The sequence below is a fragment of the Zootoca vivipara genome, chromosome 10 (genome assembly GCF_963506605.1).
Source record: "Zootoca vivipara chromosome 10, rZooViv1.1, whole genome shotgun sequence".
In the NCBI taxonomy this organism is placed as follows: Eukaryota; Metazoa; Chordata; class Lepidosauria; order Squamata; family Lacertidae; genus Zootoca; species Zootoca vivipara.
In genome coordinates, this window is record NC_083285.1 from 28,465,273 (window position 1) to 28,478,189 (window position 12,917).

The following is a 12,917-nucleotide window of genomic DNA, read 5'->3' on the forward strand; positions in this document are numbered from 1 at the left end:
CACTTAAATATTTAAGAGTACTTGGGAGTTGTTGTATAAGACAACTTGGGAGCTGTCATATAAAATACCTAACCGATTTCGATTAGTTTCAAAAACATTGGGCTTTTCTTCTGAATGCTTTAAAAAAAAAATGTTTCCATTTGAGCCACTTGCAGCTTTCAGTGGCAAGGATCATAAAGGGCTAGGAATAAAGTTTACCACATAATAGGTAATAGCACTTAACAGGTACAGTAGAACACCTGACAGCCTATTCACAAGACAGACTTTTTGTTGTTGTTGCAAACGTTAAAGCATTTGTACACATTTCTTCAGTGGAATTTCCCAAGTCCATCTATCGGAGAACATAGAAACATACGTTTACATACATTCTGTGTGGCAGATGCCACTAATACAGAAACAAATCCTCCATAAGATATATATGTGAAATCCAAATGTAACATCAGTACATTAACCTTCATTTAAAAACTGGTTCAGGGAACTCACAATACATTCAAGACAAAGGTCCGTCAATCTTGTATGCTTTTGTTTTTGTTTTTCACCATCCACGTTCCTTTTACAAGTTGGCTGCAGCGCCACGCCTCTTCACAGCTGTAAACTCCTTGAAGAAGTTGCTGGTAGGTAACGAATCAAATTACCCCAAGAGAGATAAACATATTTGCTTCTTCTTTCTTGGTTTCACTCGACAGCTTCAGCAGATGGCCTGCTTCCGTACAGGTTCAGCGCATGATGCACAAATTCATACTGTTCACTGGTTTGGACCATTCCACCTCTGGGGGAAAAAAAGGGAGGTTGGAAAGAGAGTGGCAAATGCAGAATAGTTCCCACCACTCCAGAGAGCTTAAAGGGGTATTACTGCTAATGGCATGGCCGTTCAGATGCTATTGAGCTCCAGTTCCCATCAGGTCCAGTCAGCATGGCCAATAGGGATGCTGGGAGCTGTAGTCCAACAAATATTTGGAGGGGCAAAGGTTTCTCATCTCTGGCTGACGGTGTGTAGGTTCATTTCTGTCTAACGAGGTTTCGCGTGGGGTTCTGTATTGGCCCCCAATACGGTAATGAGCAGAAAACTTCATGTTAAAGATGGATGTTTGGAGAGAATCGGCTGCATTTTTTATTTCATGCTATGAAAATCTAAAATTACACTGTCAGATTTTGCTTCCTCTTTTTGCAACGTGCAGTGCCGCAGCCACCAAACTATTTATTCCAAATTAATTTGGACGGAGCAACGTGCGTCTTAAAACGTAGCAGCAAATCAAAACCTGGCTCCCGGTGTCAATGCATTTTCTTTCTTACACTAAATATGTGACCTATTGTGACCATAGGGGCACATGTACAAAGAGCAGGTTTTCCTGTCCTTTTTCTAACGCCTCCCAGACTTCCTGCCTTACCAGCTGACACAGAAGAAATTCTGCAGCAGTGACTCACTGACTGCAGCATTCGGCAGCGCAATTCTTACTTGGTTTTGACCATAAAAGTATAGCGTGTGGACACCTATGACAAATGTGTTAAAAGTCACTGCAAAAGTACCCTGGAGTTTCTGCACTGCTATCAAACAAGGACCCATACTAAAGGCAGGGAAAGAATTAAGTACAAATCCTACCACCACCACCACCACTTCTCTGCTGAAAATTGCAGTCTGTTGAGGTTGCTTTTTAATATTTTTCTTCAAAAGCTCCAAGCTAGGGATGGGCAAATTTGTCATTTTCACTTTGTCTCCATTTCTACTTTTTCCTGCCCTAAGTTCTGTTTGCTGTAGTTATGCACCGGTTTGTGTTAAAAAGCAACAACAGAAAAGACCTCACAAAAATTATTCAGCATTTTAGTGTGCATTTCTACTAATATACACATCTTCACAGGCTGTTTTGACTAATAAACACATTTCTGCAAGCACATTTCCTAATATAATGCATTTTTGTACTTTATACCCATCAGTGCATGCATTTTGAAGCATACTGTCCACACAAATACTCATTTTTGTACACATATTTTGGTTCAGGAATTGCATCACAAAATTTCAGAGATGTGCGAATTTGGAAAGATATCCAAGTTTTGGCTCACATATTATATCCGAAAGTGTGAATTAGGTATTGCAAACCAAACCGAATTTATCCCCATTCCTACTCCAAATGAATTTATTGAGTCTTCATTATACACAAAAGTGAGTTTGTTCCTAGAATGATTCCCTAAGGGTCAAACTAGATATGATGGTGGCAATGCATGAATGGATCTCCGTCTCTTTGATGTTTTGGCAAATGGTCTTGGGTGGGGGAAATGACCAGGACTCGGACTGCAGATGGATTTTGCATGTGGCATCATCTTACCTGTCCAAACGAAGTTGGCAGACAATGCTTAATGCGTCAACAACTCCTTCTTCCTTCAGCTGATGACAACCAATTGCGGTAGCAATGAAACATCCAGTCCTTCCTATTCCAGCACTGAAAGTTTTTAAAAAAAAGCCACACCAAAGATCAAAGGGAGTAAAATGTCAGTCATTATCATCTTCCATCATCTGTCAAAGTTCTATCTAGGGAGAAGAAGGAATGGTGAGCCACAGGATAATCTTATTGGTTCATAATTCACCCCACACACCTACAGTAGCAGAAAATATTAATGCTTGGTGAATTAGTAGATTGGCATTTTTAGGTTTCTATTCTGTAAAAACACATATGGCCCTGATTAGGTTGATGCAGGGGTTTTCTTTAAAATTGTTCTTTCATTGGTTTTAATATATCCTTATGAACTCAGTTTGAAATCACCCCCCCCCCAATACTATGAGGGATGATCAGGGCTGGATTTAGGTTTGATGAGGTCCTAAGCTACTGAAGGTAACGGGACCCTTTATATATTCAGCTGTCCTTTGTCAACAACAAATTGTTGCTGTTTTTTGTGTTGAATATATGCTATATGCCAAAATGACTGCAACTATAAGGAATGTCCCCAAGCAAAAAACTCAAAACGAGTGGAAATTGGTAGAGGACTATCTGAAAAAAGAAGGTATAAAAACTGATCTGGTGATTTGCTTAAATTAAGTAACGTATGAAGAGAGATATTTATTAGATACAGGAAGAAGGCACACCTGTGGAAGGTGGTTCAAATACAAGAACTTAAGAAAGCGAGTTAAGATGGGTGAAAATTATAGGAAGAGATATGCTAACAATCGTAAGTATTTTAATTTAAAATTTTTATTGTAATTTTCTTTGTCCTTTTTCTTTTTTCCTTTCCTTTGTTCTTTTTTTGAAATTTTGTGTTTTGATTTCAACCTTTTGTATATCATTTGATGTGTATTATGTTGAGTATAAGTTTAGATGGAATTTTATTTTCAGCATATATTCTTATGTTCTGTTTTTGATATATATATTTTTCGGTTTCTTTACATTTTGTAAATCTTCTGTTTTTGTTATATTTTGTAATGTTTTAAAGAATTGAAATAAAGATTTAATTTTAATTTAAAAAAGAATATATGCTATATGGTAATTTATAAACCTAATAGGTATCTAAAGCCATTTGCACATGCAGAATGTAGGCACCCTATATATAGAAATGAGAAAACCAGTGATATTTTAGGGAGCAGGCTAGCAGGCGGGGCCCATCACTTACATCATAGGAGCCTACACAACACAAAATACTGTTGCTGTATGTAGGTTTTATTTTATTTGCTTTTTATCTTATATTTTGGAAATGTACCTCCAGGTTTTCCCCCCCTTTAATTGTTTTGGGGGCCCCCAAGAGAGTGGGGCCCTAATCTATAGATTGCTTAGCTTATACGTAAATCCGGCATTGGGATGATCTTGCCTTCTATTCATACAAGACTATAATGTTTGAAATCAAAGAAAAGAGGAAAATTGTTTTCTAAAAATAGGAGAAGAATTTAGACATGTTATCACTCACAAGGAGTGTCACATGTGCCCTTTCCTCAAAGCATGAAAGGTGTGCTTCAATCTGCCAAATTCCCTCCTAGTTTTCTAGGTTTGCTTATGTCTCAGTTTGCTCCTTTCATAACTGAGCAGCAATCCACAGCACAAAATGTTAATGGTTTCCTGCCCCAGCATGGTGGGAACGTGCAATTGCACATTTCTCTGCTTTATTAAAAATTAGCATATAGAGATATGCTGAGGGGAAAGTTGAGGCAATGCCTTGGCAGAATAGCAACGGTGTAAAGGTAAACACATTTCTGCAACTTCTTCTAATTCAGTAGAAATGTTGTTAGCCACATTGGGAAGGGAATAACCAGTACTGTACAAGCTTTCTGTGTTCCTATCAAGTGGCATCAGGAAAATGAGAAGATGGCAGCAAATGGTGTCTTTATATAGTGATTGGGTTTCTGAATCCCCCCAGCACCCCTATAGAGATTCTGCTTCACTGAATTTGCAAGAGAAGCAACTTTTTTAAAAAAAGAAAGAAAGAAAGCAAATTACCTGCAATGCACAATTACAGGTCCTCTACCAACGGATGCCACGCTGTCCTCTTCGACATCCAGCATAAGCTGTAGAAGGGGCTGAGCACTATCTGGAGTTTTGTGGTCTGGCCAGGATGTGTACCAGTAATGTTTGACATGTCTTGAAAGGCTTCCTTGCTGAAAAGAAACGTGTACATTGGTGATGAACCACGAATAGTGCTTTCTTAATTGTATTACTCGTTAAAAGAAGACACAAGCAGATATGGTAAAGGTACCCCTGACCGTTAGGTCCAGTCGTGGATGACTCTGGGGTTGCGGCGCTCATCTCGCTTTACTGGCTGAGGGAGCTGGCATACAGCTTCCAGGTCATGTGGCCAGCATGACTAAGCTGCTTCTGGCGAACCAGAGCAGTGCATGGAAATGCCATTTACCTTCCCGCCGGAGCGGTACCTATTTATCTACTTGCACTTTGACATGCTTCCAAACAGCTAGGTTGGCAGGAGCTGGGACCAAGCAACAGGAGCTCACCCTGTCGCAGGGATTCAAACTGCCAACCTTCTGATCGGCAAGCCCTAGGCTCTGTGGTTTAGACCACAGCGCCACCCTCAAATAGTGCTTTCTTAATTGTATTACTTATTAAAAGAAGACACAAGCAGATAAGGTAGGAGACGAGAAATGACCAGAACTTGTATTACCTTTAATGTAAGGTTACGGACAGTGTAATTCTCACATTCTTGCACACTGTTAACAAGAACTTCCACTTTTCCATATATCCCTCTCTTCTCCGGCCAATAGAGCACACATTTCTGGAAAAGAGAAATTTTAAAATGCTTGATTAAAAACAAACAAAGCCCATTTTGCTTGATAGTGGCGATGGAATAACTCCCTTCTTAGAACTGCTAATATTTAAATATCATTTTTAATATAAATGCTAATATTTCCAATACTGTCCTTATTTCCCATGGGCATTTTCTGGAACCTGACCCAGTTTTGCCTCCTCTTTGCCTTTTGGGGAGAAGTTGCAGGTGTCTTTTTAAAAATGTCATTTGAGTTCAATGGTACTTACCCTAAGGTAGGTGTAGGTGTATGTGTGTGTGTGTGTGTGTGTGTGTATCGTGTCTCCAGCCCACACCTACATAAGTGCATATGCAGACACAGTACAGCACACCTACAGCATATGCTAGCCTTTCACACCTTAGTGAGACTCACTTTGAATTTTGGAAACAGATTTTATGACGGTTCGTGTTCTCCACCCTCTGCACATCTTTAACTGAGGCTTTCCCATCCTTTGCTCTCCAGATGTTGTTGACCTACAACTCCCATCATGGCCAGTGCTGAGAGGTGATGGGGGATGAGGTCCAACAACATCTGGAGAGCAATCCAGAGGTCCAGTGATCCAAGCCAATGGTTTATGTTGCCAGAAAAAAAAACCTCAATCATGGCCTTTCCCTGTGAACTTTAGATGCAAACCTTGAATTCAAATGCATGCACATATATTCATAACACATTTTAATTACTTTGCAAATTTATTACATTTGCCTTTACAGGCCTTGTTTTGTGAATAGATAACAGAAGGTGTGTGTGGGGGGGAACCAACATATAATTTATGAAAAAGAAATGTTACAGATCAGAAATAGTAGCTCTGCATGTTCAAAATTCATTTAGCTAATACATAGACTATTGCCTGACTTCTTTTCCATTGAGTTTTCATAAAAGTCCAGTTTCCCCACTGTTAGAAGCTTCTGTTTTTTAACTGCCTACACGTTTTTAAAAGCCCCATTATTATACCAGCGCCTATGAAATTATTTTATTTAAATCTCATGCTGCACATAAATGTCTTGATTAAAAACCAATTGCTATATTAAGGCTGCAATCCTCTCCACATGGAACTGGAAGTAAGCCCTATTATACAAAAGAGTCTAAGCATGACTCCTTCTGAAAAATAAATTCCGTGCATTAGCATACATTTACAGTGCAATTCTATACTTGACAATTTAGAAATAAGTCCTACTGAGTTCAGTTGAGGTTACTCTTAGGTAAATGTGTATAGTGCATAGGATTGCAGCCTAAAATACTATTTTTTTTAACCTTGTATTCTTATGTGCATGAAAAGACTTTTTACCCACCATTGCTGTATGCACCTCTTTTTAAAAAACAAACACACACTTAAGTTTTTGGAAAAGCTGAGAAACTTCTCGCTCATTTTGTGCCTCCTGAGTGTCCCCTGAAAAGACTGTCCTAGGGAACCCCACTTACCAGTTACCACTTTCTATTTCTGGAACAGCTTAACAACAAGAAAAAACAACAACAAAGCCAACCAACAGAACAAAACAACAGGCGAAACTTTTCTTGCCCCTTTATCTCTGAGCTAGGAAACCCTCATACAGCTGTTGAAGGTGTAAAAGCCACAGCAGGGGGGGGGGGAACTGCAACATTCCTGTTGTGGATTCATTTTGCAAGTTATTTTGGATCGTAATTGCAGATCATTTCTCTGCAGGTTTGAGAACTAGACTCTGAGCTAGTTTCATTTCATGGCAATGATTCTGCATTGTTGCACAACTGCAGTAAAAAAAGGTTGAAGATTTCACTGCTCCCTTTTCCCTTGCCGCCCCCCCCCCCCCTCACAGCTCCATGATAAATTTCTCATAAGCCAGGTACTTTATTCATGGCACTTATCTGTAACTGCAAACATGCATTTCCCCTCCTTTGAGGAAATGAAAACCACAGATATCTGTACATCCCTATGTAATAACTGGCTTGCTATTGAAAACCAAGGCTGGTCCTTTTTATTGGTTTATCCACTTGTTTCCCTATCTACCTAGTTTTGTATGGCACCTAGTGTTTAAGTATTATTATTATTATTATTATTATTATTATTATTATTATTATTCTGGTGCACCTGCTAGTGAATAGATTAATCACCAGTGAAAAGCAGGCCTAAGCCCATTAGTAAAAGGTAAGAGTGAAAATGAATATATATACTGAGGAAATTGTCTCAGTGATAGGATCACCATTTCTCCCCATAAAGGGCAATGGAGTGATTTACAAGTTCAAGAAATATATAGAAACCTGCCCAAGGCATTAGATCAGAATTGGCTTGAACAAAACTGAGACAGGACTAGAAACAAAAGGCTAAGGGAGGAGTCTTATCTTCAGTCCACAGTAACAAATGTAATCCATCAGGTTGTGGAACTCCAAGATTTGAAGAAGCACAGGAAAACATTCAGGGGAAACATTGCAGAGGGGGAAACCTCTGCAAAACAACACAATGAGGAATGAACATGCTCGATAGGCATGGAGTGCTAATGGACAAGGGGAGATTGAAAATGGGGCTGGGTGTGAAATGGAGTGGCTGCCAACTTGAAGAGGAACACTTCATACTGATGGCGATGCTCTTAGGCCTGTTTGGGGTCCATTGCAATTACAGTGGTACCTCGGTTTATGAACACAATTGGTTCCGGAAGTCTGTTCATAAACTGAAGCTAAAAGCTTGAAAGTAATGGAAAGTGGATTAATCCGTTCCAGACGGGTCCGCGGAGTACTCAACCTGAAGCGTACTTAGCCCGAAGCATGGGTGTAATTGGTTCCGGAAGTCTGTTCATAAACCGAAGCGTTCATAAACTGAAGCGAACTTTCCCATTGAAAGTAATGGAAAGTGAATTAATCCGTTCCAGATGGGTCCGCGGCGTTCGTAAACCGAAAATTCGTAAACCGAGGTGTTCATAAACCGAGGTTCCACTGTACGGCTCTTATGTAAAAACTGCTACTGACAAGCAACATAATGTTGCTGCTCTTTTGTCTCTCTCCCCAATGTTTCTATTCTCTTTCATACGGATATTGTATGCTATTCAATTCTGTTGTGTTGCCTGCCCTGAGTTCTTTGAATGAGAGGTAGACTATTAATGGTCTAAATTAATAAAGAATGCTCCAATCAGCTGCCGTAAAGTCTCACTGAAAGCAACTAGAGGTGCGGATGGTTTACCTGCACTCTCTCCTCTGGCGAACATGGATTTAGCAGTAAGCCACTCAAAATGCTTGGTTTTTGGTTTTTTGTGGGGAGTGTTGGGGTTTTCACATTTTCATCCATGCCAGTACTTTCCAGATAAAAACAACTCCCCACTCTTCTTTGAAAGTTGACGAGCAAACAAAGATATGAATCCTCATGACTCGAGTATTTCATTGAGGCCTGATACCCTCAAGGAAGGGTCATCTGAAACACTGGAGGCATTATATATTTCTTATTAAAGCTTTTACACAGCTTGGCACCATTTCGATGCTTCATCTCTTCTCTTTTTTATTCATCAGTCCTTTTCCAGCTGCTCCTTCGTCCGTCCCCCCGTTCTCTGAATATTTGACAGACATTTAGATATCAAAACGACCGTGTGCCCAAACCTCTGTGCTTCCAGTAGCAAATAAGGTGACAGAATCATTCATCTGCTATTGCAAAAGTCTTTAATACTCTTGCCAGGGTTTCTCAGCGGAATGTCAGAAGCTCATGCAAACACAGACTTTCTCCATATAGCCTGGGAACTACTTAAGACGTCTCCCCTTCTTTTATTAGGAGGAAATTGCCACTGTCAGTCCATGACAATGTAGATAAACAATATCGTAAGGGGCCTGGGCAATTCAGGTAAACACAGGGCTTCCTGATATGTTGGAAACCATTGGGTGTTCCTTTCAAGTCATTCTTTTCAAGCAGTGTTAGATGTAAGTGTTTAAAAATTTGGCATTTCCTTTGGGAAAATAGTTCTACTATAGGTCATATTATAGGTTTAAGAACATAAGAAGAGCCTGCTGGATCAGGCCAATGGCCCATCTAGTTCAGCATCCTGTTCTCACAGTGGCCAACCAGATGCTGTAGGAAACCCACAAGCAGGACCCAGCACAAGAGTGCTCTACTCTCCTGTGGCTTCCAGCACCTGGTATCTAGAAACATTAGGCAGAACAGAGCCACCATAGCTAGTATCCATTGATAGCCTTATCCTCCATTAATCTGTCCAATTCTTTTTTAAATCCATCCAAGTTGGTGGCCATCGAAGGTTTCTATAAGCATTCTGATCAGGTCAGACAAGGATCTGTTTAATTCATGATATCTCACGTGCCCTTAAAATACAATATTTTAGATGTCATGTAAGTATATTTTCGATAGGGTAATAATTAAATAGATAGGTCCTCAATCAATTGCCTAGGCCAGGGTTTCCCAAACTTGGGTCTCCTGCTGTTTTTGGACTACAACTACCACCATCCCTAGCTAGCAGGACCAGTAGTCAGGGATGGTGGGAGTTGTAGTCCAAAAACAGCTGGAGACACCAGTTTGGGGAACCCTGGCATAGACTCTCTTCCTGATCACAGTACCCACTCCACCCACCCTGCATGCTTCAATACAACTACGCTGTCAAGGTAGGACTTGAAGGCAGAAGTCCAGACACAAGGTATGCAGAATGAGCAGTGTGTATGGAGGTCCTGGGCTGCCCAGATGAAAATAAAAAACCCCTCTTGGCCTCACTGATGTGGTCCAAAGGAAAGCAGAGCCATACATTTGGCACCAGCTTGGCTGCAGGAGTTGCCAGAAGGAGGCATACAAGACACCATCCAACCATCTTAGGGCCTACACTCTAGATTTGTCTAGGGTTTACCCCTCAGCTTTTTCTTCTCCCAAATATGTCCCACATGGCGGTGGGTAGTGATTGTATATAGCATTCATCATGATGATGTTGGGGTCTTGATCATTTGATCCCAGCACTGGCTGGTTTCCACATTCAGAGGGGTTGTTTTCACAAGTGGCTCATCTGAGAAATCGTACCTCATTTTTCTCCTTCAGCTTTGTGATCATAACAATGACAGGACTGTCCTCTTGCCACACCATCAGCCAGAAATCATTCACTGTATTAATCATCGGGCCCTGAGTTGCGATGAAAGCCTTCTCCTGGCCACCATAACCCTGGTTGAGAAAGAAGATACATTACATTTGAACGATTAACAGTTAAAGATCTTCATTTGCATAAAAGAATCAGACACCTAAAAAAGAAGAGAGCTAACACTGAAAGCTTCTACAGCCCTTTAGGTTAAAGCACCAACAATCTAAATGCTCCTCCAGACAGTCTGTTATTGTGCTTTCATTGTGATTTGCTTGCATAAAGCTCACACAAAGGTTAGATGCTATCTGCTCTTTTCTGTGCATTTGCTCTGATTTGTTTGTGGGGAGGCTATCTGACAATGAGCATTCTTCCTGATTTTATCCTCATTTGCTTGTACGATGGTTATATGCTTTATCTGATCTCTTTTTACTGCATTTCCCCATACAATCAGGTCCTACTCAGAGTAGACCCATTGAAATTAATGGGCCTAAGTCAGTCACGCCTGCTCAATTCAATGGGCCTACTTAGAGCAGGACTAGCATTGAATGCAACCCATGGGTCCCTGGGGTAGACAGAGAGCAGAAGTAAAGAGAAACATGGTGGCCTTTGATTCAGCAAAGCTAGGGAACTCACGTTGGATAGTCTCCCAGGTAAACAAGAATCAAGTATTCCTAAATTGAAGGCACGAAAATGAACTTTAAGAAAGTAAATCCGCACACAATTCACATCGATTTACTCACCCGAATGTAGTTAGCATTTATGTAGGTGCTCAAAGCATTGCTTGGGTTCTTTGGTTTCAAACAGACTCTGCTTACAGGATCTGGGAGGGGAAAAGCAAACATGGAAATCAAAATGAAAATACATATACCTGTAAGAGCTACAGAAGCATAGGAAAATGAATAGGTGGTGAGGTGGCCAATAGTCTAGATTAATGATGGGAATAGCAGTCTCCCCTCTTGTGATTCCCAGCATACACTGGAGGTAGAACATAAACATCATGGCTTCTGGCTACCATGTCCACCAACCCCTGGAAGACCACAGGTTTGCCACCCCTGATACATGACGCTGAGTTTGGCTGCTTTCTAGAGTGGGCTGGAAATCTACAGCATCAGTTTCAATACAATTGAAGCCAGACATTCAAAAGTGCTAATTGATTGAGTAAATAATAATAACCTGTGTGTGGACGGATTATTGTTTTCACTTATTACTATGGTATGCATTTTTGCGTTTTTATATTGTGAACCTTGGTTGAAGGATGGTATAGAAATTTAATGAATAATAATAAGAAACCTCAATGAATTCTGGAGAAAATAATGTTGCAATAAACTATAAATACCAGGGGGGAAATGAAGGGTCCACAAATCAAAAGAACACGTGTTCCCCCTCCCCCCGCCCAAAAGGTGTGTGGGGAGAAAATTCTGTCATTGTAAAATTAAGAACCATGTCACATTACGGTTGGGTAACTGACCAGCCCAGGAAAGGAAGATCATAATTCAGAAGTACAGAAAACTTTTAACACAAGTCACTGGCAAACTTCACAGCAATGCACAGGGTGGGGATGTCAGCCTGCAGCCCTTTTCAAAGAAAAGCCATCGTTTCACACATCACTTGTCAGGTGCCCCAGTTCAAAAAGGCACACCCAGTGTTGGGAATGGAAAGGCTGACATCAGCAGTGGACTGATGATAGGAAAAGGGAGGACCGCACCACTGGATTAAATAGCAGACGGATAAAAACATCAGTTTAAATGGACTTACTTGGAAGAATGGTCTTATAGCGGTTTTTAGTTCCGTGACTAGGGATGTCAATTTCTTTAGGATCCACAAAATTCATGGGGATTTCCTAGAGAGGAAGGAAACACACACCCATAATCAAGTCACATTAGCCTTTATAAAGTGCTACTTACCACTTGCATGAAAGAAACCACAAAACAGCCTTGAAAGACTATAATTTTGAGTAGAGCAGCAATGGGAGGGAGTCAGGGTGCTTAGTCTTTTTCCTGCTGGCCATTTTTCCAGCTCAAAATGGCCTCTCCAAGGGTGATGGATGTTCACAGTGGATGGCACAGTGGAGCTGTGCCACATACATGTCCTCCCTCTGGCTAAGTAGCTGCTGCAGAAGGGGATGGAAAGTTGCTGGGGCGGTTGGCACGGTGCAAACAGGCTGGCAGAGCTAATCTGGTGTTCCTGCTGGTACATTTGCACCGCACCCACCTTGCTGGCGCCTTACTTCTTCCCGTCTCCCTCCCAGTAGCCAGCAATTTGGCCAGAAGGAGGATGGGTAAACAGCACAGCCCCAGTGCGCTGCCCACTACTGGGTGGCAGGTGTGGAAATGTTACTGAATTCAATTTCCCTTGGGATGACTTAGCTCATCAGGACCAGTTGCATCAAGCTGCGAGAGGCTCCGCTGGCTGTACTGCCTTCACAGGTGTCCACCTGGCCATTGTACAGAAGAGAGTTCTTCTGGCAGTAAGCAAGCAAGCAGTGGGCACTGATGCTGGATGGCTTCAACCAGAACAGAAAATATAATTCTTGTCCTCGCCGCTTTTTTGCTGTTCTGATATTGCCTGTTTGGATTTTTGGTTTTAACAACTGGGTACCTCTGAGTATATGGTCTTGCATTATATTTAATATGTAAACCACTTTGGTAATTCATAACAGAAGG

General features: G+C 41.0%; 1 protein-coding gene across 1 annotated transcript in view; it reads right to left on the minus strand.

The window, feature by feature from the left end:
- Positions 1-336: 336 nt before the first annotated feature.
- Positions 337-12,917, minus strand: part of PTPRR (protein tyrosine phosphatase receptor type R) — an 85,161-nt gene continuing 72,580 nt past the window's right edge. The window contains exons 7-13 of the mRNA XM_060279667.1: positions 12,010-12,094; positions 10,995-11,074; positions 10,200-10,337; positions 5,092-5,202; positions 4,416-4,573; positions 2,322-2,435; positions 337-769 (exon numbers count right to left, since the gene is read on the minus strand). Of these exons, the coding sequence (XP_060135650.1) occupies positions 676-769; positions 2,322-2,435; positions 4,416-4,573; positions 5,092-5,202; positions 10,200-10,337; positions 10,995-11,074; positions 12,010-12,094 (780 nt within the window). The 3' untranslated portion in view covers positions 337-675. The remainder of the gene's footprint in view (positions 770-2,321; positions 2,436-4,415; positions 4,574-5,091; positions 5,203-10,199; positions 10,338-10,994; positions 11,075-12,009; positions 12,095-12,917) is intronic.